The sequence below is a fragment of the Notothenia rossii genome (genome assembly GCF_949606895.1).
Source record: "Notothenia rossii genome assembly, chromosome: 2".
Lineage (NCBI taxonomy): Eukaryota > Metazoa > Chordata > Actinopteri > Perciformes > Nototheniidae > Notothenia > Notothenia rossii.
In genome coordinates, this window is record NC_136904.1 from 90,176,717 (window position 1) to 90,203,261 (window position 26,545).

General features: G+C 39.5%; 1 protein-coding gene across 2 annotated transcripts; it reads right to left on the reverse strand.

Annotated features, from left to right (window-relative positions):
• Positions 1–5,239: 5,239 nt before the first annotated feature.
• On the reverse strand, positions 5,240–25,873 carry il1rl1 (interleukin 1 receptor-like 1). Of its 2 annotated transcripts, XM_079666236.1 has the most exons (12): positions 25,743–25,873; positions 23,305–23,368; positions 22,393–22,630; positions 22,123–22,291; positions 21,117–21,267; positions 20,353–20,421; positions 15,859–15,976; positions 15,594–15,742; positions 11,657–11,794; positions 9,457–9,621; positions 6,795–6,934; positions 5,240–5,678 (listed from the first exon to the last, which is right to left on the reverse strand). In XM_079666236.1, the coding sequence occupies exons 2-12, from the start codon at positions 23,363–23,365 to the stop codon at positions 5,430–5,432; spliced, it is 1,647 nt and encodes a 548-aa protein (XP_079522362.1). In that variant the 5' UTR covers positions 23,366–23,368; positions 25,743–25,873; the 3' UTR covers positions 5,240–5,429. The 2 variants fall into 2 exon arrangements, with proteins under 2 accessions (XP_079522362.1, XP_079522363.1); XM_079666237.1 differs by lacking the exons at positions 15,594–15,742; positions 15,859–15,976.
• Between the last annotated feature and the right edge of the window lie 672 nt (positions 25,874–26,545).

The window sequence follows — 26,545 nt, forward strand, 5'->3', positions numbered from 1 at the left end:
GATTTAACTAGATATCTGTGTATAATGACAAAACAACTCAACTACTGCACTGCAATCATTTAGGAATGTCTGACTATACTTATCCATATCAGTATGTACAAAGAAAATATTGATGTGTTTCTGTAATCTGTGTTGAGTTACTAAATCACCTTGACATGATGAAAATAGGCTGTCAGTGGTTAAAGGCCTTCTTTGTTTCATCTGTCAAGACATCTACTTTGCATATAAGATCAAGGATAGAGAGAGAGGGTGTGTGTGTGTGTGTGTGTGTGTGTGTGTGTGTGTGTGTGTGTGTGTGTGTGTGTGTGTGTGTGTGTGTGTGTGTGTGTGTGTGTGTGTGTGTGTGTGTGTGTGTGTGTGTGTGTGTGTGTGTGTGTGTGTGTGTGTGTGTGTGTGTGTGTGTGTGTGTGTTTCTTTGAGAAGAGCATGTTCAGCAGCCTAAGAGCTGCCTGAATAAACTACATTTTCTTCAGAATTCGAGTGAGTATAATGCAAACAGAAACACTAACGACAGTTTGGGTGCATAGATCATTTACTTAAAGTGGACCTATCCTGCTATATTTGAATAATATAGTGTAGGACCATACCTATATAAGGCATATTTATACTTTTTATTTTTCAAAATACCAAACAGATCATGCATTTGAGCCATTCCTCATTTCGCTCAATTTAACACTGTCTTTGCATCATGGGCTGATTCTGTGAGAACAGCACCATCTACAGGCCTGGCATATGTACTACAGCGTCTCCAGCGCTTTCGAACGGCAATGTCCGTGGCTGTCTCCTCCTGATTGGTGGAGTTGGCCCAATAGCCGTAGCGCCACTTCTGTGACGTCATAGAAGTGTTCAAATCTGTATCAGTCTGTATCAGATCCGTTGCAGCCCCTTTTTAAGAGATTTGGGTATGGAGGAAAATAGAGAGGGTTGTGTTTTCTGACACTTGGTGAGTTCCCTGGAACACCGGGGACACATGTTCATGTAGAAAAGACGTACAAAAGTGCATTTTACATGATAGGTCCCCTTTAAGTAAAAGTGGATACAAGCACAGTGTAAAAATACTCTCCTACAAGTAAAAGTCCTGCATTCAAAATCTTACAATCTTACAAATAAGCTTAAAGTACCAAAACTAGTAGTACTCATTATGCAGAAAGAACAATTTCAGAATAATATATATTATATCAAGGGCTTATAATTAGTTATCCATGAATGTGTACAATATGTTCATTTTGCAGCTACTAAAGAGCCATCAAAATATATTAGATTTACAATTTGTGTTGATTATATGACCTTGCAAAGTAAAGGTATAACGCAGCATAACATGGAACTACTCAAGTAAAGTACAAGTACATCAAAATGTTACAGTACTTGGTAAATGTACTTCCACCACTGGTAAACAGTATACACACTACACAGAGTTTATAAGGATTTTACTTCAGGTAATTAACTGCTTTGAAGAAGACTGTTGTAAAAAGTAAATGACTTTATTGTATAGCCTAAAATACAATTATAACCTACTGCATGAATTAAGAATGTATTTATTTTAATCTACTGTTTTTCTGATAATCATTTACTTTGGACTAGCCATTACGACGCCAGTTTAGAAAGCAATTATTTATTGACTTCATTTAGCATGCTAGCAGGCTTTTTGTTCAATAACAAAGTAGCGTTTTGTGTTGTTTACTGACGTTAAATACACGTTTTTACTATCTTTCATATCGAGGTAGAAAAGAGTAATGACAGCAGGTCACACTTACTTTAACGTAGCATCCAATCCGTCCTGTGTGAATCCTCCATCACAGAATAAGGAACCGTCCCGCAGAAAGTGGAAATATAACCTCCTGCTGTATAAACAGTGTGTTTCTACATCTTCTGTAGACACAGAATGTCTCTGTGTGCTCACTGTCACCACCTAGCGGCAACCACCAGCATCAGCCCACGTACAGTATACATTATAAAATAAGATACTTTATTAATCCCAAATTGGGAATGTAAAACAAAGTATTGCACTAGTGAGACATACATTTTTTTTTTTTTAGTAAACAAACAATTAAACAATATAAACATCCCAAAAGAGAAGTTAAAACAGAACTAAACTGATATGAGCGTGAAGACACAAATCTGTAAACAATCTGACAGATAAAACACTATTCAAGGGCCAAATTACAGTTTACTAATAATATACCGTTGCTGCTACAATAAGGAGCCTTGTGACCATACATGTGTCATAGTGTAGTGATTTGATCCAGGCCATATTATAATGGCGACTTTTACCCTTTTACACTTTTTTTTTGTTTCATTGACTAAAAAGTTGTTGCTCCTTTTTTGTCAAATAATTTTTTTTCTGCTTTAAACTGTCCAACATTAACAATAATAATAATAATAATGATAATAATAATGATAGATTTATACTCCAAATGATATCGGAATAATTTGCTTTTGAAAAAACGTATAATAATTATAACAAAAACTATTATTATTATTATTATTATTTTATTTTATTAATACTTTTTCAATCAATAGGGAGGGAAATTCTTCCAAAATCATTCGGAGTAAAAGCTTCATGGATACATCTTCTCATTGCAAAAGTAACAAGGACATGTTAGAATGTGCTGTGATACCCTTAAGATAAAGTGGCTTTAGTGATATCTTGGTAATCTAATGTACAATAAAGACAACCAACCAGGCTCTCTGAATACTTCAAGTAGTACATGTAATATTCCTTTCCACATATGGATAGTTAACGCAGCAGGTGTAACTGGTGAAAGACAAGACAAGGTGATAACAGCAGGGGAATTCATTATCTTCTGAAATAGGTCAAACATATCGCAACGCAATAAAAGAAAACAGAGATGTGTATCCATCTTCTGGAAAATTGCTGCAACAGCAACATCAGTAGATTAACAGAAGGTCCATATCCACACACATGAATTATACAAGAGAGGAAATGTGGTACCACTTTACAATAAGACTACCCTTATAAAGGATTCAGAAAGGGTTTATAATTAGTTTATTAATTAGGTTTTAAACACTTTATTAATCATTAAGAACCATTTATAAACCATCATTATACATCAACACAGGCTCACTATTTGGCAAGATGACTAAGCCTTATGTTGGCTACTTAGCGAGAATCAACTCAGTGAACAGATACCAAGGATGCTGGCTGATGAAGCAGACAAAGTAAGCTAGGTAGCCAATATAAGACTTAGTCATCCTGCCAAATAGTGAGCCCACATTTAAGTCTTATATTGGCTACCTAGCTGACTTCGTCTTCTTCATCAGCCAGCATCCTTGGTATCTGTTGCTCACTGAGTTGACCCCCCCCCCCCCCCCCCATCCATCCATCTTGATGTTTATTGGCATCTCTTTATGAACATTTATTTACGAGTTACTAACATTTATAACTGCCAAAAGGAAGCCTTATTGTAAAGTGTAAAACAAATCACCATTTATTAATGAGTTACTACCATTTCTAATAAGGCTTAGCAGTACAGATACATGTGGGCTCACTATTTGGCAAGATGACTAAGCCTTATATTGGCTAGTTAACGAGAATCAGCTCGGTGAGCAACAGATACCAAGGATGCTGGCTGATGAAGAAGACAAAGTCAGCTAGGTAGCCAATATAAGACTTAGTCATCTTGCCAAGGCTTAGCAGTACAGACAAATGTGGGCTCACTATTTGGCAAGCAACCGGTCACAGGTACCCTGTTTATCTCATGTCTTATAAAAGCTTATTAATGATTTATAAAGTGTTCACAACCTAATTAATAAATGAATTACAAACTATTTGTAAACCCTTTATGAGGTCAGTCTTATTGTAAAGTGGTACCTAAAATGTTGTATGGTTAAGCAGAGAAAATACATGGTTTCCTCTTGTTCTGTATAACTTCAATAATATAATGTTATTTCTCCAACACAAAGGAAAACACTTTTTTCATTACACTTTTCTATAACAATAAACATTATACAAGAAACAATGAGCATCTTCTAAATTAATAGAGACATTCTTTTATAGGAATAAGCCAACAAACAGAAGGAATGAAAAAACGAATACAGCTACTCATATTAATAGTATAGACTCTGTATATATACTTTTTCTGTTGCCAAAGCATCTCAATGTGCAACAACAACACCAGAGGAGCCTGCCACTTTCTAATCATACATTTTTAAAGAACAACCTGTTCTGTATACAAACACAGTTGCTTTCTTTTCATAAAAATACAGTAACTACAGTAGAAATAAAAGGGGACGCATTAAATAAAATAGATACATTTAAATAAAAAACACACAAACAGTCACAGAAATCAGGTGAAGTTGCTTTTTCAAGTATTTACATTGTTACTCTACCTATTTTTCTATAAAGCGAAGATGCGTTTACCTACTTTTGATTCATGCTCTGATAGAATAACTGTACTGTATGCTGTTGACCCAAAACAACAATTCAAATTAAACTGAACAAAAATATAAACGCAACACTTGTTTTTGCTCCCATTTTTCATGAGATGAACTCAAAGATCTAAAACATTTTCTATAAACACAAAATAACCATTTCTCTCGAATATTGTTCACAAATCTGAAAAAATCTGTGATGGTGAGCACTTCTCCTTTGCCGAGATAATCCATCCCACCTCACAGGTGTGGCATATCAAGATGCTGATTAGACAGCATGATTATTGCACAGGTGTGCCTTAGGCTGGCCACAATAAAAGACCACTCTGAAACGTGCAGTTTTGCTTTATTGGGGGGGTCTGGGGGGGTCCGAAAACCAGTCAGTATCTGGTGTGAGGGTTAGGATTAGGGTTAGGGTTAGGGTAATGTTGTGAATCGAGTGGCCTGTGTTCGTCGTCCATAACATACGCCTGCCCATACCATAACCCCACCACCACCACCATGGGCCACTCGATTCACAACATTACCCTAACCCTAACCCTAACCCTAACCCTAACACCAGATACTGACTGGTTTTCGGACCCCCCCCCAGACCCCCCCAATAAAGCAAAAATGCATGTTTCAGAGTGGCCTTTTATTGTGGCCAGCCTAAGGCACACCTGTGCAATAATCATGCTGTCTAATCAGCATCTTGATATGCCACACCTGTGAGGTGGGATGGATTATCTCGGCAAAGGAGAAGTGCTCACTATCACAGATTTTTTCAGATTTGTGAACAATATTTGAGAGAAACTTTATTTTGTGTATATAGAAATGTTTTAGATCTTTGAGTTCATCTCATGAAAAATGGGAGCAAAAACAAAAGTGTTGCGTTTATATTTTTGTTCAGTGTATTTTCCTGTGTTAACATACTCGTGAAAAATAACACATTTCTTTCTGAAAAGTTTTTTTACAAACAGGATTGGACTGGTTTGGTCTCTTTTAGGAGCTCATGCACATCTCTCATTACAGGAAGATCCAAAGCTACTCCTCTGGTCTCAGAGGATGGCAGACGGAGGATGTGTTCTGGCCGGTCTGGCAGGCATCAGGTATCGAACTCTCTTCCAGAAGCGTGAGTTCGAGGCGGCGGCTCCTCGCGACCCCTCGGGCCACCTGATGGGGGCGCTTTTCTGGATCAGGTGCTGCAGGCCAGCGGGGAGGTGAGAGTATCCCTGAGGCCCCGTGGCCCCCAGCTGGATCAGGATCACACTCATCTCCCTCTGAAGGAGCGCATGATGGAGGCCCACCTGCAAAATGAAGAATATTTAACCCTTTAGAGCAGGGGGGGTCCAAACTTTTTTCGGTGAGGGCTAAGTACAGAAAGATATAGGAAGGGCTGGGCCGCTCACTAGAGGTGAGATATACTGCCTCATAAGTGAAGTTATAAGTTAGCAAAATCAATGAAATGTAGGTAAATTATTCTTGGTACTTGAAAATGCTTTAAGAAACAAAACAGCGTACATCACAGCTCTCCAGAGGGAATCATTTATTGTGTTAGCAGCTGATCCCTTAAAACAGAAGCTTCAGATTGATTATAAAAAGAGGAAATATGAAGGGTATATTTCAAGCTCGTTATGTAAATAAGTTATTGAGCTTTTTTTTATCAACTAAGATTTGTTTGAAAATGTTTCCAACTTTAATTGACTGAATGTATTTGAAAAGTGGGCTTATTAACACATGAATACTTCTGTGTAATATATTTGAACATATATATTTCAGAAGTACGATATATGACAAGCACAAGTTTCATTTGTGGGCCGTATTACATTATACTTTTGGAATTAGCTGGGGGCCGATTCAAAATGGGCCGCGGGCCATAGTTTGGACACCCCTGCTTTAGAGAACACACTGGACGTGACTTCACCAATCTGTCCTAATTTAAAACATAAATCAAAACTCACCTCTTCTGCTTACTGATTTTACAATTGATTTAGACATTTGTAATATTTATTTGTAAAGTTTCTTTGAGTACCTATGTTTAAAATGTTTATTATTATGATTAGAATTTTTGTTATTCATTATTATTACCATTATTATATTTATTATTAATAAAACAAATATTTTACTCAATGATATTTACTATGAAAGTTTTTTAAGCCTTAATTTAAGAAAAATATAGATCCTTATTTTAATTGTATTTGAACATGGGCGGATAAAAACTCACCCAATCTGCTAGAATGCCCACATTAGTATTTATTTATATTATGTAATAAATGTTAAGAGAACTTCATTATTTTTGTATTTTATTATATATGTTGCATTGTTGGAGGAGCTCAGGTCAGAAGAATTTCATTGCCATTTCTACACTTTAGTTTATGTGCATATGACAAGAAAACCTTTGAAAAAAAATGGTGGACTCTTACCTGCCAGTCAAATCCTCCTATCAGTGAGTCCCGAGTCGAGGTGAGAGTCTCCTCCGTGCTCTCTGGCCCTGACCCCGGGGTGAGGAGGACCATCAGCCTCCTGCTCTGCTGCATGCGGTCCTCCACCAGCTCCAGGCGGTCTGCAGGTCACAAAATGATACGGACACACAGGTTTATGTTGTGTTTGGAAAATGGGTCAAGGTCAAACATCGCTGGGTGCCACAAACTCTCATGATCGTGTTGTTATGGGAATCATGGATGTTGGGAAAACAGTAACACTGAATGCACTCTTCCAATATCAGAGTAACATGATAACAAAGGTATCCCAACTGAGGCGTGTGATGCAGTGGACTAGTGCGTTTGTGTTCAGATCAGGGGGGCACAGGTTCAAACCCCACTGCAGTCAGCATGTCGTTGTGTCCCTGAGACACTTCACCCCAAATTGCTCATGTGGGGATTGTCCACAGTATTGAGTATGTAAGTCACTTTGGATAAAAGCATCTAACAAGTGACATGTAATGTAAATGTATTTTCTCTTTGTGTCTTGTCTTGTTTTACTTCCTGTCTTTTCTGTTTTCCTGCCTGTGTGATTGTATCATTGGGTTCACCTGCTGCCCTTGTGTTTGACCTCCAGCTGTATAAGCCTGTCTGTATAGAGATGCCGCCTTCATTCTGCCCATTAACCTTTCTGTAAGTGCAGCTGTGTCTTATATATGTATATGAGCTGTGCCGTTGCCCAGACGCCATTGGATGCCAGCTTGCCGTCCCTCCCCCGGTAAGCGTGACCGAATATCTGGATTGGCGCATGCCGGCCCGACTCTCCAATCCCCGCACGCCTCCTGGGGAACACTACGATAATGTGTGCACCTCAGTTAATCGACAGAGGTCTGAATCTGTGTCCGACGTCTCTCGGCACTCGCTCCGTACATTCTGTGTTAGTTCAGTCAACAGTGGTTAACTAGGTTGTGTGTATATGTGTGCTCATGTCTATGAATCTGTTTGTCTTTTAGTACAACGTTAACGGTGGTTAACTTGTACACGGGCTGTGTTTTGTTATTGCCTATTTTTGTTAGCCCTATTCCTTTGTCCACTTTAGAAGTGAGGTTCTCTTTTGTTCATGTGTTTGTTAGTTTTTGTTTAGGTTAGGCATTACCTTGTGAAAGCTATTATTTAAAGCAGGGGTGGGGAACCTCCGGCCTCCGGGCCGTATACGGCCCGCGAGACCATTTGGTACGGCCCTCGGGGTAATTTATAAACACACGCAAAAAAGAAAAAAATTCAAGAAATCTAGACCGCAAAATAATTAAATAAGCTTGTTTTTCCTGGCCAAGGTCAGGGTCCTTGAACACAACACGAGCCTAACGTGTCATCACGTGGTATATGTCTCGTCTGACTGGAGTGTAGTTCTAACGGAGAGCACCAGAACGCGGCTCCGGGCCAGGACTTCACAAATTGCAGTACCCATAAGGAGCCGTACACACGCCACAGTTTTTGCGTGGCTGTGTCTTTAGTTGAAAGCCCAGTGGCGATCTGTTCATCTGTCATACTGATCATACAGTCAATAACTTTGTTGTTATTAGCATCTGGTTAGCTAGCTATGCTAACGAATATAAGAAGCTTTTTATCCAACCAGTGAGGTAAAGGCACATCTTTATATGATCATTATAGTTATAGAAAAATAAGAGAATAAAGTAAACAGTTATACAATACTAATATGACAGTAAAAAAAAGTTGTTATTAATAAACAAGAATACAGTTTGAAAGGGGAGTGATTTGTAAAACATCTATAAAGAAACAAATCTGCTTACAGTTCTGTTTCATATGGGTGTTGAGAGATGTATCCATAGATCTCTTCATGTTGCTCTCAAAGTGCACCAGATTGATGCTTTTAACTTCAACATTTAAAAAAAATCTTCATGGTGGTGCATGCCCCCAAACCCCCCTAGATGAGGTTAGATCCGCCCCCCACACTTAAATCATGTCCACATGGATATGAAACTAAATACGTTTGCACACATCTTGTGTCCATATCTTTCTGTTTTGTTGGTCATGCCACGGTGCATGAATGCGCGGGTCATGGTCAAATATCTGGATTAAGAGGTTGCTTTTTCTTTGCACAGCATGAAAGAAACGCGAAATGAACGGGCTGTGATTTGAGTTTTTTAAGCAGATGTTGAGTTCAATAATTTGTACGGCCCTCGAAGGATGTTGTAAACATTGAAATGGCCCTTGAGAGGAAAAAGGTTCCCCACCCCTGATTTAAAGAGTCTACCTTAGTTCCTGTTGTTTTGAATGTGGCTGTTTGTTGCCAATTTTAGTGCACGCTTGCATTAAACAACTTGTTACTTTCCACGAGCCGGGACGTAACAGTCTGTCTAAGTGTTTTTGGCCAATCTGTTGATGTTTCCTGCCGTCATTGTCTTTCCCTCGTTCAGCTTCCCAAGTTTCCAGTCGTCTCATCCTGTTTGCCCTTTGTATGTTTGCTACTTTCCATTTGTTTAACCGTTCCTGCTCCATTAGTTTTGTGTTTTTTTGGTACGAGCTTTAATTCACGCTGCCTCCACACTTGTTGTGTCCTGATTTTCTTATCCCTGTGACAGAAGATGTGGTTTTATCTGTATTTGTGCTCAAAGTAAAGATATGTTTTGAAAAACATTCAGACCTTCCCCGGGTATGCTGTCCCTCCCGTGGATGAACAGTCGATACCCGCACTTTTCCTCGAGGACGGAGGGCAAAGTGTTTGTGATGAACTGAGAGAGGGAGTCTTCAGTGACCTTGTCCATGCTCTGCGTCTGGTACACAACGTAGGCATCGTACACCCTCGAATCTGGGAAATACAAACACATTCACTGAAGCTTTCTCTCAGGATTGTTCCGAGCTTAGTCTGCCAGTTTTGTCCTTGTTATGAGAACACTATGCAGCCTTGTCTCCACACAGTGCCTTTTACTTTATGAAGTGAACCTACATTTACATTTGGCACACAGAGTTTCCCTGGAAAAATACACCACTGCAGTTATTTATCCTACTCTGGGCAACAATAGCTGAACTGTTTCATTAAATCTCCCATCTGTTTTCGGTTAACTGGTGCCCAACATATGTCCCATTGTCTGATTCTTCCAAAAACAATATTTCTCTGACTCATTGTTACCCAGGCTACGATAAATCACAATTCTGTTTGTGCCTATGAAGCCTGTCAAGTTATTTTATTTCCACTCGCTCTGTACAAACAACCAAACACAACTGAAATCAAAGGGATAAGAAGTGGGGCTGCAAGAGGCCAGCATTGATTTTATCATCAGACTCCTTATTTCAATAACCTCAATGAGCAACATTCCCAAAAGTATTCTCCAAGTGTGGCTGGAGTTATTATGCTTCTCTGGACATCGTTTTTTGTGGATCTACACAGACTCAAAATATGTTTCTCATCACACTGTCACGTTAACATTTTACTTAAAATCTGAACACGTGTGAAAGTACCACACGAACATCTCAAAACAACACCTTGCATGTTTGGAAGCATGTTCAACAAATGTATCGCCGGAATTTTGTTTACTTTACACCCACATCATTATATTTCTATTTCATGGTGTACCTTCCAGTCCCTTTTTGACACTAAATAACATTAACATTACCCGCAATGCAACTCCACCCGTGAGAGTTTGGTTGGAGATTAGCGGTGTGTAATAGTGATGTGTCGGTCGCGAACGAGCCGATTCTTTTGAACGGCTCTTTGGTATGAACGAGGGGAACCGAGTCGTACTTGGTGAGAGCCGTTCTTGTTATCGTTCAATTGTTAGTCCGCACTCACTGCCTGCCAAAATCCACTCGCCTGTTAAAAAGCTTGATTTTGTTCCCCAAACGTATTCTGTGAAGACCCGCCCCTACTCTGATTAGTAGGTTTCAGCAGGAGGAGTGAGATGGGGTGGGTCTTAACGGAATACGCGAGAGAGAGAAGTCATAACAAGTGGTAGGCTACAGGACAGGTAGACGACGTGTTTTTCGGATGGAAAATGAGCCAAACGCGAAAACGCAGCAGCATTTTGATGCACTTCAACCAAAAAAGCGCACCATTTGTAAAGGCAAAATATCCTTTAAAGCAGGGCCAACAAATGATCTCCATCGCCACTTAAAAACACAGTATCTATATTAAGAGTTGCGTGAATTTCATTCAAGGCAAGGCAACTTTATTTACTTAACACATAGGCCTACGGAGGGTAAATTCAAAGTAGTACATTCACGGACATGAATGACATGGATATGGCGCCACCTTGTGTCGCGTTTACAAAGCAGATTATTGACATTAGGTCTGGCAATACAGTCAATCATTATCCTGGTGATTATTTCACAGACAAACCAAGTAACCCCGCCAAAAAAACGGCTCTTTTGAACGGCTCTTTTGAACGGCTCTTTGAAAGGAACGGAGCCATAAGATCCGGCTCCCTTCAAAGAGCCATAAATCCCATCACTAGTGTGTAAGCGGTTTATGTAGCCTCGAGCTGCTAGCCTCAAGTAAAGATTAGCCTTGGGTTAAGACACGTTATCAGACTTTGCAATGCTACTTCTCAGGCCCTTTAATCAGACTATGATTTATAAAATTGCCATCCATTAGCAGGCGATTAGCTTAGCATAAAGACTTAAAGCAGGTGCTAGCAGCTAAGATCTGAAGCTAACCTATTAACACATTATACATTGTTGGTTAAATCTGTAAACAAGCAGAACTGTAAAAAATGATAGGGGTTTTAGACTGATTTATCCGAAATTAAGGAGAAAAAACATTTATAGTTTGGATAGGATAATTAAACTAGCCTATCATTCTTTAATTTCTCAATCCTTCATGAATTAAAAATATATACCTTCCTTACCTTTCTTGTAACTGCTTTTTGGGAGGAATGGTCTGAAAAAGAGAGCGAGGTCGATAGCGAAGCACTTGATCAGCACGGCGGCAAACACACACAGCGACAACACACACACTCCACCAGTGACCAGGGGGATTATAGACTCTGGAAAACACAAAAGACAACATTTCAATTAACAAGTATTAGCCAAAGACCTGATGAAGACACATGAAGATACAGAGGTGGGAGAATACTCAGATCTTGTACTTAAGTAAAAATAGATGTACCAGAGAGTAGTAATACTCTGTTACAAATAAAAGTCCTGCAATCAAAATGTTATTCAAAGTAGTGATTGTGCAGATTGGTCAATTTCAGAATAATATGTATTACACGTTTTATAATTATTGATCATTAAAGTGTTATTTAGGAGAGGAGGCTGCATTTGTAGACCGTAGGGCTGTACAATTATGGCAAAAATCATAATCACAATTATTTGGGTCAATAATTGATATCACGATTATTTTGACGATTATTCATTGACCATTTATTGAACTTTAAAACAAATAATATTTTACCAATAAACAAGATCAACAAATATGCTGGAGTGCAATTCCAAAACCATACTAAACATACATTAATATGATAAATAAAAATAAATTAGACCAAAATAAATTAAATCAAATATGTTGCAGTGCACTGCAACTCCAACATTTTGGTAAAACATATTCAACATATTCCACTCAGTTAAACGTTGAAGACTGGCCAACCGTCATGGTCCAGAAGTAACAGGAAATAAATGTTGAACTACAATTTAAGACCAAATAAAAATGTTTTGGCCACCATGGCAAATGCTGGTATGGGCTGCTCATGTCATCTCTTAAAGATGTTTTGCAAGAAACACCAGCCTGTTTACATGGTCTGGTTTCAGAGATGAGCGCAGGCAGGTGACAATATTGCCACCTGTACTGAAGACCCTCTCTGAAGAGGAACTTGTGGCAGTGCTGCCACATAATGACACAGGAAAAAAAAGAAAAAGACTCTGAACCCTTTCTTTGCCATTATATCGAAATAGTGTTGCTAAAAAAAGCATAAATTAGGCCAGGGGTGCCCAACCTTTTTTGAACCGAGAGCTACTTTTAAAGTTGCCATTCTGCCGAGATCTACCAGTCCAAATAGAGAGGCGTAGCCATTACTAACAGCCTACTACCGGGTAAATACACACTTCTACTTGTATAAAACTGACCTTTGTACGATGAATAGGATTAAACTAAAATACTGCAGATCCTTTATCTTACCTCTTTCTAATCTACACACATACAAGTATTTAACTGAAGCTAGACAACAGTGTTGTTGATACAGAGCTGGAGTTTATTCACACGTCACATACTACAGCGAGTAATGTGTTCAAGAAACATTGAACAGTGCTCCCACACATGACACAGGAAAAAGGAAAAGAATCTAAACCCTTTCTTTGCCATTATATAAAAATAGTGTTGCTACAAAAGTATAAATGAGGCTTACTAATAAGACAACTCAGATCTGAAGCTACAGGAATCTGCTGCCAAAGTGCAATAAAAAAGACAACATTAATAGAATCAAACCCTTTTTTTGTTGCATTTTAGTCGAGTATAAAAAGAAATGCCTTTAAAAAATAGGATGCAAGCAACACTAGTTTCTTAACTTGAATTGATAATAGACTATAATCAATTTAAACAGAACAGATCTTAATGTTTGCATTCTTATACTATTTTGTACAATAATTAAAATGAATAAGTTCAGACAAACTAAAACTTACAGCTGATTAATAACGGTATCTAACTTGAGTTTTTATTGTTGAAATGCTACTGTTATTTTTACTGTCCCCCAAAAGCGCGTCGGCAGCCTCCATGCTTCTTTCACAACTTCGCCGTCTTTGAAAGACTTCATGTGTTTCGCAAGAACGTGACTGACACGATAAGATGCTATGGTAGCAGCCTTGCTCTTGTTGTTGGGCCTGGTGAAAATGGACTGCTGTGCATTTAGCTGTCCTTTCAGGTCCCTCGCCTTTTGTGAGCGTAGGGCAGAATTACCTCCAGTTTCCACCGGGTCCGTCTGCGGCGCGTTACGCAGGCAGCCCCCCCTCGCAGGAAGTGGAAAGGTGAGCATCCGGGCCAGGCCCATCCCCCACATATCCTTTCAGGTCCCTCACCTTTTGGGAGCGTAGGGCAGAATTAGGAAGGAATTCCGTCTCGTAACGTTTGTGCACTGTTTTGAAATGCCGCTCCTAAATTACCCTTCTTCGATAAAGCCACGCTCGCATTGCAGATGAGACAGATGGACTTTGAATTGGAATAGATACAAAAATAATCATCCTCCCACTCGGAGTGAACATTATATATTTTGGGCTTTTTTGCTTCTGCCATAATTGCGGTCTTGCGTGTGTGCGGACTGTCACTCCTGTTGACACGGACAATGTCAGCTAACTAGTGCCCACTGCCCACAAGCCACGCCCCGACACATGGGGTGACGCCGGCGAATCACAAAGCTCTGATGCGTTCAAGTGCATTATTCTGGCACAGGAAGATTATGTTACAGGACATTAACGATAAAACAGAATATTGTTGTTCTATCTTTAGACACATCTCGCGATCGACTGGGAATCTCCCCGCGATCGATCGACTGGTTGGGCACCCCTGGGCTAGACCATAGGTCCGTTGTGGTCGCAAAGTAGTCAGCTGAAGCCACATCTCTCTGAACTTCCCCACGGCATTTGTCATATAGCACAGGCAGCGCAGACCTGCTGAAATAATACCGAGACGGCATCGTAACGCTTGTCCAACGCGTTGACATGTTGCTTAAAGCCCTGGTTGCTAACAGTGCTAACTGGGCACATATCTTTAGCGATATGAAATGTAATGGCACCTGTAATATCTATGTGTCTCTGCGAGCTCGTCGCGTAGGCCGTTGCTTTGCAATGCGTCCTGAATCGATGATGTGGTGGATGAAGTTGAGCGGGCATCTGCTTTTTGGTTTGCTTTTTGTTGTATTATTGCCCTGTCGTATTGCACTTTGTGGTTTTATTTCAGATGATTAAAGAGATTGGTTGTGTTAGCGTGTGGTGCCAACACAACCTGGTAACAAATCCTGCACTGTACTTTGTTTTGCTCGGACTCCTGAAAGCCAAAGTACTTCCAAATAGTGGAAATAGTTTTACCCTTCTTTTTAACGAGTTGCTGCTCTTGTTCTGACATCTTCGCTTGCACTGAACACTCACAACACATGTCACTCCCACGTGGCCGAGTGGGCTTTTAGGGAGGGGCGAAAGCGCACCCAGCAAAAATAATCGTATTTTGTCAATTATGCTGTTTTCATAATCGACGCAAGCCATAATCGGAATTAAAATACGATTAATTGCACAGCCCTAGTAGACCGCATATGTCACTTCCGCCGAAAGAAGGCTGTCCCAATTTAAAAAAAAGGAGACTCCTCAGAACATAAACCCTTCCAACAACGTGAACAATCTCACAAAGACTAACAGAAAAAGAAGAACCTAAATGCACACAGGACTAATCCTGTGGGGAGACGTGTGGAGCTGATCTTCGAATCAGAGGACAGCAAGTTCGAGTCCCACTGCAGTCAGCATGTCGTTGTGTCCCTGAGACACTTCACCCCAAATTGCTCCTGTGGGGATTGTCCACAGTATTGAGTATGTAAGTCGCTATGGATAAAAGCTTCTAACAAGTAACATGTAATGTAATCAAACAAACAAGACAAGGTGAACACAATCGGGTAATCAGGCAGGAGGGAACACAGAGACAGGAAGCAACACACAAGACGAGGGGTGAACACTTTTCAAACTAAAACAGGAAAACAAAGACCGATCTAGACAGAACAAAATCAAACATAGACAGATCGTGACATACAGTACTTGAGTAATATACTAAGTTACTTTACACCTCTGCGTACATGATATCCTGTTACTGACCTCTCCTCTTCAGGATTAAGTTAGCATACAACGTTTCGAAGGAGCCGATGCCTTGACATTTAAATTCAGCTGCAAAATCCTTAGCAGACACTTTTTCGATGGTCAGGACTGCAGTGAAGATGGTATTATTTGAAGGCTCCTTTTTGACACTAACAGAGAACACACATAAAAGAAAATTACACAAATCTCATCATCATCATCATCATCATCATCATCATCGTCTTCGATTACAGATAGTAGAGTGGTTTGTTGAGGCCAGACTTACACTTGACTGTATCCTTCAATCCTGTCCACAGAGACTCCGTTAGCTTCCCAGGAAGCATTGCAGTCACGCTTCATGTTTATCCCGCAGTAAACTTTGCAGTATAGCTTGATCCCAACACCTGTACGAGAGAGGTTTTCATATCAGAGATTAAAGAGGAGTTATGAATATATACAAAAATCTTTCTTGAAAGGTCACCTATTATTCAAAATCCACTTCTTCATGTCTCTTCTCCATCAACATGTGTCCCCTCTTCTTCATGTCTCTTCTACATCGACACGTGTCCCCTCTTCTTCACGTCTCTTCTACATCGACACGTGTCCCCTCTTCTCCATGTCTCTTCTACATCAACATGTGTCCCCTCTTCTTCACGTCTCTTCTACATCAACACGTGTCCCCTCTTCTCCATGTCTCTTCTACATCAACATGTGTCCCCTCTTCTTCACGTCTCTTCTACATCAACACGTGTCCCCTCTTCTTCATGTCTCTTCTACATCAACATGTGTCCCCTCTTCATGTCTCTTCTACATCAACATGTGTCCCCTCTTCTTCATGTCTCTGCTACATCAACATGTGTCCCCTCTTCTTCATGTCTCTTCTACATCAACATGTGTCCCCTCTTCTTCATGTCTCTTCTACATCAACATGTGTCCCCTCTGTGGAAACAGACTGAAAGTTTCAGGAAAAAAGATTCTCTCTCTTTTTGTCCTGATCCATTTCTATAAAAACCTGTCTGAAAATGAGCTGATCAGATTTTGGCCACTTTATGATGTCATAACGATGTTTTGGCTTGAGCAACCGTACTTGAATTGGACCGGTACTCACCGGTACGCAGTACCGGGACTTCCGATTTTTACCCATCTGCGCACCGTTACTTCTTACTGTGTATTGGCACCTCATGGCGCATCTAGGTACCCTGCGCATATTTGTTGTGTTTATGCTTAGTTGCAACTCCCACCCAGTAGGTGGCTCTGTAGACTGCGATAGACTAGAGCAGGCACGGGAGAGAAGGAAAGCCGAAAATACATAACATTAGCTACCATTTCGAAAACGTTAGCATTGCTTAATAGTGCGAAAAGAAAGCGGTTGTCGCCGGACAAGGAGCCGAAAGACACTCCAGTTAATACTGATGCAACTGCAAATACAGAAAATGCTGTGTTAGAAATGTTGTCTGACGGGGAGCCTTCTCCGGTCGAGCCTCCTGCTCCAAATTCAGTAGCACTAGCTCCCACAGAGCCTTCTCTTTCTCTCCCACTAACGTTAGCTGCTGCTGGCGCAACTGCCACCACCAACAACACCGGGCAAAGCGATGCACCTGACTGCTGGACAAGGGACCAGGTGGAATATTTTTGTAAGACCTATGAATGGCTCGTTGTTAAAGACAAAAAGCTGGGATGTCGGATATGTAAAGAGATACAATATTTGGGAATACACACTGGACAAGGATTTACACTAAATATTCTGTTTTTTAAAAAAAACTTTTCCATGTCTGTTAAAGTTTTTTTGTGTTTCTTTTTAATTACTGAATCAAAGATATGAGGATAAGGATAGAGGGAGTCGTATTTTGTACAGATTGTAAAGACCTTTGAGCCAAATTCTTGTTTTTGGGCTGTATAAATAAAATGTACTTGAAACAGTTGCTGATTTAGAGTGCTGGCACCTTTTTTATTCCAATTCAAGTACTGTGTGTAACCATTAGCCATAATCACTCGCCAGCAACAGGCGGCCACTTTCACCATGGCAGAGTTAGGTTCAACATCGTCTACTGGTCGCAAAAGAAAAAATGTAACGGAGCAAATTAAGAACAAAAAGAAAGTGGAAACTAGGAGAAGTCAAACCAGGGTCAATATCGGAGTTGCTTTGGCTGTGTAGTATAGACAAGTTTACGCGCCAAAACACGGGTAGCGCCATGACACTACACAAATGCACTTCATTTCCGCCGGAAGTCTTTTGCACAGCGTCTGTCGGTGTAAACCGATGTAAACAGTCAGACGGGCACTGGTGTAAACACAGCGATTTCGATGCTAACAGTGATGCTAGCTTGGGAACACGATTCTACTTCTTTGACTGGAGATGGCGTTACTCTCCCCCACCCGAATTCAGTGCAAAACTGGGAGGATAACATGACGACGTGGCCCAGCATAAAACCAAAATAAACTGCCTTATTTAGGTCATGCCCACAGGAGCCAACAGTTGTCTGTTGTTTACATAATGCACAATTTACATGATCTCTTTATGCTGTGCAATATATCATATGTGCCTGTACTGTTTGAGTGAAAATAAAGTTTGATGTAATTTAATTTCATTATTGCACTGTTATTGCATTATTGCATTTCATATGTTCCGAGTGCTACAATTTCTTTTAACACAGTTCATCATTCATATTAAGCTCATACTGTACATAAATAACACTGAATGAATTAATTGTTGAGAGGAAACTAAAGAAATGGCTTCAACAAGAAAGATCACATGTTTAATCCTAACAGGTATTACAAATTAAAATATAAAAGCAGCCCACACAATTACATCACTATGAAAATATTCATATATAATATTAAAAAATAAAATGCATGCAGTATTTGTTGTGTTTATCTGTATTTAATGAACAACATGGCTGGGTGCTGGGTGCTGGGTGCTGGTTTGTGGTCGTAGCACTCGTTCAGGTGCTTTCTCGAGTGATTGCAACCAACTACCGCACACGTAGTTCCCGAACCACTTTTCTTCATGTTGTAATTGTTATATCCTCTTTGTCTCTGCGATATCAGTGCTTTGTCGGCACAACGGAGCTAGCTAGCAAAACAAACCCAGTCCGCCAAAACGGAAGTGCATTGCATCGAAGGGAGGAGTTCAGGATGTAGAGCGGAAACGGCTCAATAACTTGTGTATAGCTAACCTAGATGTGTTTAGCTTTGCCTGATATGTAACGTTACTGCAGCCTGCTCTCGCGGAGGAGGTGCTCTGTAAGGAAGTCTGAAGGAAGGGGCGGATTCCTGTTGGCTGTGTACTTTCAAATTTTAGTGCACTCGAGCCGGTTTCTGAAACTTACCTACCCCACCTTTAATGAAAAAAAATAGATAAATATACAAATTTTAGGAAAAGTAACGACGTTTGAGCAGTGTGGGTTTTAATATTAACAGAGTTACACATATTTCAAAACACGAAGTGTAATAACTGCAGTTTGCCTCCCTGTCAGAATGACAAAGATCCTCAGTGAAGCTCAAGCCCATGTTTCTCACTAAATTGTAAGTACAACTTATTAAAAAGATCAGTTCAATGCAACTAATGTCATCTTAGTGTTATTGCATGATGTTAAAATTGGTTTGCGGTGAATTTAGTGATGGATTGTAAACATTTGAAATGTAGCTTTAAGTGTTTATCAGTTACAAGGTTTTAATAAATCAGACACTGATGGTGCAGCGCTGTACTGTACCTCTTTATATAGGCTTTTCCCCCTAACAAATAGTTTTTGCGCTGATCAGGGGGTACTTGACTGCATTCTTTTTTCAAAGGGGACATTATTGAAAAAAGTTTGAGAATCACTGTCCGAGAGCACCATTGTGTTCTTTTTAACCAAATCTCTCTCAGAGGGGCGTGGGGAGGGGCTCCTTATTTTTCATCTAAAGTAACAGACAGAGAATCAGCACTTTTGAAACAGGGCTGAAACAGAGGGGATTATGGGATGCTGCAATGATCTGCTTGGTTTTAACACTTCAGAGACATGTTTTGTATATATCTGAGACCTATAATATATTGATGAAAAAGAGTATAATAGGAGATCTTTAAGAACAATTAAAACAGGTCAGTGCTTTGATGAGACCACAGGTCATGGCTCTGGTTCCCTGCTGGAGAGAGAGGTCTGACAGTGAGGTAAAGCTGTGAAAATTATCTTTATATAAAATAACATTAAATTCTATTGTTTTTTTTAGATATTCAAAATAAATGTTGATGCTGCCCCGTTAACAGCGTGATTCTAACAACCAACAGATGATTCACTTAAAAGCAGTATTAAAGGTGGGGTAGGTAAGTTTGAGAAACCGGCTCGAGATACTCTTTTTGTTATATTCCATGGAATGCTCTTAACATCCCGATAGCAATGAATATCTGAAGTGCTTTGACGACAAATCCATAAAAAAATGTCATCTGTGGAAGCCGTGGCGCTGTGAAAAGCACGACCAATCATCTAAGCTGGCCCGGCTAAAGTAACTGGATGGCCTACCTGCCTGTCAGCCTTACATCTGTGCACAAACTTATCTCGTGCCCTCATTGGCCATGTGCGCGTTCGTGTGTGTTGGAGGAGGGGCTCTGTAAGGAAGTCTGAAGGAAGTGGCAGATTTTCTCCGGTCGTGTATTTTCAAATTCTAGTGCACTCAAGCTGGTTTCTCCAAAATGACCTACCCCACCTTTAATGCAATAGTCGTTAACACATAGGTATCATTTTTTCAGTTGTAGTTTCAGGGTTATGAAGCTAAGCACTGTGGAGTTATCAGCTGTTCATACCTTCATCAGCAAGCTGCTCCTCGTTGGTCGGTGAGATGATCTGTAATTTACGGTAGGACACCTTGACTCCTGCAGACAATCAAAAACAAACTTAGTGATCAGAGCTCCTTTACGAGACTTTTCAGGACACTTGATGACTTTCACATTTCAATGTCATATCCTGGGAAGTAACTAAGTACATTTACTCAAATATATAAAAATATACTGAGGTACAATTTCCCTTTTATGCTACTTTATACTTCTTTTCCACGACATTTAAAAGGGAGCAGTGTGATTTTAATCCACTACATTTATCTAATAGCTACTCTTAACAAAATGCATCTCTAAAATGTAACTCTTTAAGTCATGAAAGAGACAAATTACTTAAATATGTTACAAAAAGTAAATCATAACTGTTTGTTCACAACAGTAAAATGCTAAGTGATGCAACAATATTATCTAGAAAATGTTACATATATAAATATAATTATACACACATTTTGCAATTGTTCTGCACAATGATAACTTCTACTTGTTATACTTTCATTACATTTGGTAGTACTTTTGTATTTAAATAAGATTTAGAATGCAGGACTTTTACTCGTAATGAAGTATTTTGACAATAATGTTTTTTACTAAAGCATCTGAATACTTCTCTCACCACTGGTTATATCGTTATCTTTTGACTTCCTAAATAAAGAATAATACCAGCTCCCAACATGCTAAATTTACTTCACTTTTGTTTGTGAACTTTTTATCCAATTTACCTTAAAATGCTGTCTCACCGTTAACTGTTAGATTCCTATGTCCTGAAGTGTTGTACTTCTTGCCGTTGTGTGTCCAGGTGCAAACGCAGGTGTAGATTCCCTCGTCCTTTTTCTTAGCATTTTCAACCCAAAGAATGTATTCATTTTGACCATGAAGGGTCTTGTTGTCCTGAAGCCGGGGCACAAACGAAAGGAGGAGAACAATTAAGCATGTCATAGGAAAGGTATTTTAAAAAAGGACAGAAGATAGACTTATGTAATAATCCCGTTCAAAAAATGAAAAACAGAAATAGGATTTAATCTTTTTTGCAGTATTCTTTTGTCTACATGTCAGTATATGTTGCATTGAACATAATCGTAATGCAAAAATAGGGAAATGAATAAAATGTTTATATTGGGAAAAAAAAAAATCCCTATTGAGTGATTATCAATTGAGGAAAATAAGAAGTGTTTTCAAAGCTTCAATGTTTTGATTAAATACAGATGCATGCACACACAAATAAATAATATAACTCAGCACAGGACAGGTACATCTTTACTTATAATTAGTGCTTAGTAATCCACAAAATTGTTGAAGCTAATCAAAATGTATCTGTGAAATGAACTCCGAAAATGACAGCGAAAATCAAAAAAAAAAAAAGATGGAACTGTTTTTAAATGTAGGTTTACTTAATCTGTTAAAGGTGGGGTACGTAATTTATTACAGAAACACTTATATTCCATGGAATGCTCTTAACATCCCGATAGCAGTGAATACATTAAATGCTTTGACAATAAATACAGTACATAAAAAAATGTCTGAAGGAAGTGGCAGATTTTTTCAGGTTGTGTATTTTCAAATTCTAGCGCACTCGAGCTAGTTCCTCCAAAATGACCTACCTCACCTTTAAGTGAACCTAAATTACCTAAAAACTGGTTAATCTGTTCACCAGTTTCTAACATCTGGGTCAAAAGTGCATATTTGTCTTTTATAACCTGTAAACATACTTTCTATTCACACACAGTTCTATCTTAATGCAGGTACCTTGTTCCAGGTGAGTTCTCCTCTCAATGTGGAACATGTGCGGTTGACGTGCCTTGGGCATGTGACCTTTTTGGTAATGTCAGAGCTAATGATAGGTTCGAAGACGAATTTCTTGAGGACGTAAACTCTTATTGTATAGTTTGTACACTTCCCTGATGATGTGTTATGCCTGAGGGGAAGAAATAGATTGATTCAAAACCAGGGAACATGTTTACAGATCATTTTTGTGGAGAAAAAAGGTCGATCAAGAGTCAATTTGAGTATCCTCACCGGGTGCTGTACAATCCAGAGTCCTCGGGGAGAAGGTTTAAGAAAAAGAGAGATCCACCGTGGCAATGCACGGTCTCATTTTCGTCAGCAGTGATCTCAGTCTGGTTATTATTGAACCATGTGATCTCTTCATCAGGCACGTTGATGTTGAGTTTGTCATGCATAAAATGAAACGCCTCCCCTTCATTAAGTTTGCGAGTTTTTGTGTCAAGTTGGAAACACCCGGGCTCTGCTGTCTCTGGAAATGTGGAGAAAAGATGGAAGAGATGAACTTTATGAAGATGATGGTATTCATCTTTCTTGGTCGTGTAAATGTACAGGTAGACCGGCTTTTCATTATTAGAGTGTTGATTAGAGTGAAGGACAAATTAATGAAAAAGTTTATAAAATACGAAATGCTAGCTTTATTCTATATTTACAACAAATAGAGTGGTGCAGTAAGGATGCGTTTTTGTAGGCCTTGACAAAAAGCAATGGGATTTTTCCAATGGATTTTGGAATAATGCAGAAAAAAAGCTCCTTGGCCAACACAATCTTATGATGCTTAACAAGTTCTGGTGCCACTTTGTTATTTTTGAAGCTTAAAAGTAATCGGCAGAAGTAAAAAGCTAATGCTGGGCTATAAACAAACTACAACACGGCTGTGCATCACCACAGTATGTACCTGCTTTGGACTTGCACTAGCACAACAACATGTGTATATGTATAAACAGCTTTTACCTAATTGTTATTTTATAGTATACTGTTCAATCCAGCCAGTCTCAATCTCTGATAATGAGGGTTTAACGTGTTTAATGTATCATATTGATTTATGCTTTATACTTCCGCCACATCCTGTAGGAGTGTATTAACTGGATGGGTGGGTCGATAACGTGGTTGGAGCTGAGTAAACAGATCATAATATTACCCTACCTGAACATTCAGATGTAGTTACCACCATGTAGACGAGGAGGAGAAGTCGGGAAGTGTCCATGTTCTGAGAGACAGAGTGAATTCAGAGTTAAACCACATGCTTCTGCACCCCCCCCCCCCACACCGATACCATCATGATCCTTTTGAAATGAGTCTTGTAGGACATTTGCAGCCGGATGTTGACATTGACTTTATTAAATTCCCTGGTATAGTTTATCTGTATGACCTTTCTTTGCATAGTGGATACACTAGGACTTCTTAATTACCTGGAGAATATATCTTGTGTTTTAAGGACATAAAACATGGTTTCCTGTGTATTTGAAAGAGGCTCTATTATGATTTTTCGGGTTTTTCTTATCCTCTAGTGCAGGGGTCGGCAACCTCTGGCACGCAACATGTTGAATCGGCCATGCGTCGGCCATGAAAGGCCAAATAAGGCGTGTCACGGCCGACGGTGCGGGACACACCAAATTCAGTTTAGGCGACAGGGCACGCTTCGTCGTCCGACCAAAACGGCCAATTTCGGCCTGGTGTGTACGGGCCTTTACAGTTCACGAACGTCGGCACACTAATCAGATTTAATGGCACTTCATATCAAAAAGGTTGCCGACCCCTGCTGCAGCGTGTTATATCGTTTTATGTGGATGTAATTGGTCTGCAAAGGCTTAAGTTCCCTCTAAAACCATCCATTGAACTCCTTAGGGACATCACCATGTAAAACGCAAGCTTCTATTGACGAGCGCCAGAGTTCCCGTTAGAATATGTCAAAATATCCGTTAAAGTTGAAATCTTCCGGACCAAATTAGAAAAGTGCCGGTCAAAGATCTTCTTTGTTATTTATTGAGCTTTAAAACAAATTGATATAATTCGATATTAAACAAACTAATTATAATAGATTCATTAACTATTCAAAAGTGTCCAATAACACGGGAATAATACACGGAGCGCTCTCTCTCTCTCCTGACAGCCCGTCAGCCTCATGCAGCTCGCGGATCCAGTAATGAGTGACCCGACAGTAAAACTAAATATATCTATAACTAGTTACGGTAGTTTGAGAGGTAATTAAAAAGCTCTACCTGAGCTCTAACAGATCAACGCACAATCAACCCATACAGGACACACACTCTTTTGTCTGTCACATACTACTCTTGTCTGTCACATAAGTGGCACAACTGATGCGGTATTGCGCTAAGGGGAAATTATTTTGACCGGACATTTTGACCGGAGAGATTTAGATTTGCCGGTCTTCAGCATATTTTACCGGTCATAGTCCGGTAATTACCGGCTAACGGGAACTCTGGCTAGTGCTCCAACACATTGTACGTGATAAGGTGCGGGAAATCTCTAAGCGGTTGACCAATCAGAACAGAGCCGGCCAGCTAACCAATCAAAGCAGACTGGGCTCTGGTTTCAGACAGAGGGTGAAAAGAGGTGCAGCACAGGCAGTATGAGAAAAATAAAGAGCTTGTTGAACATTAAAGCATGGAGACATGTCCCAGTAGAGACACAGAATATAAAAATGAACCTGGAAAGGATTCGAATATGTAGTCTTTAAATTACACAATGCTACAAGGATACTATTAAAATAGATAAATTAAATAATCAAACATTTCATACAGTCTGTCTTTATTGATGTCTTCCACTTCTTTGCATGGCTGCTGTTTCAGGAACGTGCAATAATCTCATTAACACAACACAAATAAAAACTGTGATTAAGAAACAAGTGTGGTTATTTATAGAGGAAGCCCCGGTAAACATTTGCTCTTTTAAAAACTCTGAATTAATGGATTTAAAATAAATGATAAATGTAAAACAAATGTGTTATTTCCTTTGCAACAGGCAGTTATGAATAATATGGAATATTTTTCTTTAAAGCCAAAATGTGTTGACGAATTGCAAAAGTCACGAATGAATTGGAATAAAAATACATTTCAAAAATAAGGTTCTCTTTTCTCTTGAGCTTTTAGTACCTCCGTACTGAGTTAGCTGGCAGTATTCTCTCTAAATACTGGTCAGCTTTCTGTCCCCTGAGTCAGAACTAAGCATGGTAAAGCAGTTCAGTTATTATGCTCCAAATATCTGGAACAAACTCCCAGAAACCTGCAGGTCCGCTGCAACTCTTACTACTTTTAAATCCAGACTAAAGACTTTTCTTTTTGCCGCTGCTTTTAATTGAACTATTCACATCTTAAACTGCACTGTAACTTTTATTATCTTTGCTTTTAAATTAGTATTTTTAGATATAATTTTATAATATGTTTCTTAATGCTCTTAATGTCTTTCATTTTTGTAAAGCACTTTGAATTGCCTTGTGTTGAAATGTGCTATATAAATAAACGTGCCTTGCCTAAAGCCTTGAATAAACATACTCTGTACTTCTACAGTTGAACGCCTTTTCAAAAAGACATGAAGAAGAATAAATGAAACCGTTTGCTTACCTCAGAGCGTGTGTGACAAAACTCCAGTGGATCCAGTGAGACTCTTCTCCTCTACCTGGTTTTATATCGCCTCTGTGAGAAGTGTGAGTGAGTAACATCATGAGAGCAAGAAAAATATACACACACACACACACACACACACACACACACACACACACACACACACACACACACAGGCAGTGAGAGAGAAAGAGAGGCGTTGACATACTGTAATAAATTAATGATAAATTACAGTGTCCCTTTCTCCTCCCTCATACACACACACACACACACACACACACACACACACACACACACACACACACACACACTCATATACTGTCTATACTCAAAAAAAAAAAAACACACAGTGTCCATTCCTCCTCCCTCTCTCCTCCCATTTTCCTTTTTGCTTCTTACTTTCTCACTCACTCACTCACACACGCACGCACACACACACACACACACACACACACACACACACACACACACACACACACACACACACACACACACACACACAAATTGGTATCGGACCCAACACACCACACCTCAGACAGAAAAGAAAGCATGAACGAGATAACATATCGGTGGGTCTCATATCCTGTAACTGACTCTATAATCTTTTAAGCATAGGACACTGAGATGTGGGTGCTTCATGCCTGCTGTTGAGGAATGACGCTTCATAGATAGGGGGTAAACCTTTCAAGCTAGGTTTCAGCTGACCTCATGAGATGCCAGTAAAAGTTAATGTCATATACTGCTACTCATCAAAATCAAGACACAGCAGCATCCTGTGGAATCTCCCCACAATGAACTGATGC

Coding starts and splice junctions, on each gene's coding strand:
- il1rl1 (XM_079666236.1), bottom strand. CDS start 23,365: ATGGACACTTCCCGACTTCTCCTCCTCGTCTACATGGTGGTAACTACA. Junction 22,292..22,392: donor TCTGGATTGTACAGCACCCG/GTGAGGATACTC, acceptor TCTTCCCCTCAG/GCATAACACATCATCAGGGA. Junction 6,935..9,456: donor GGACAGCATACCCGGGGAAG/GTCTGAATGTTT, acceptor TGTGACCTGCAG/ACCGCCTGGAGCTGGTGGAG.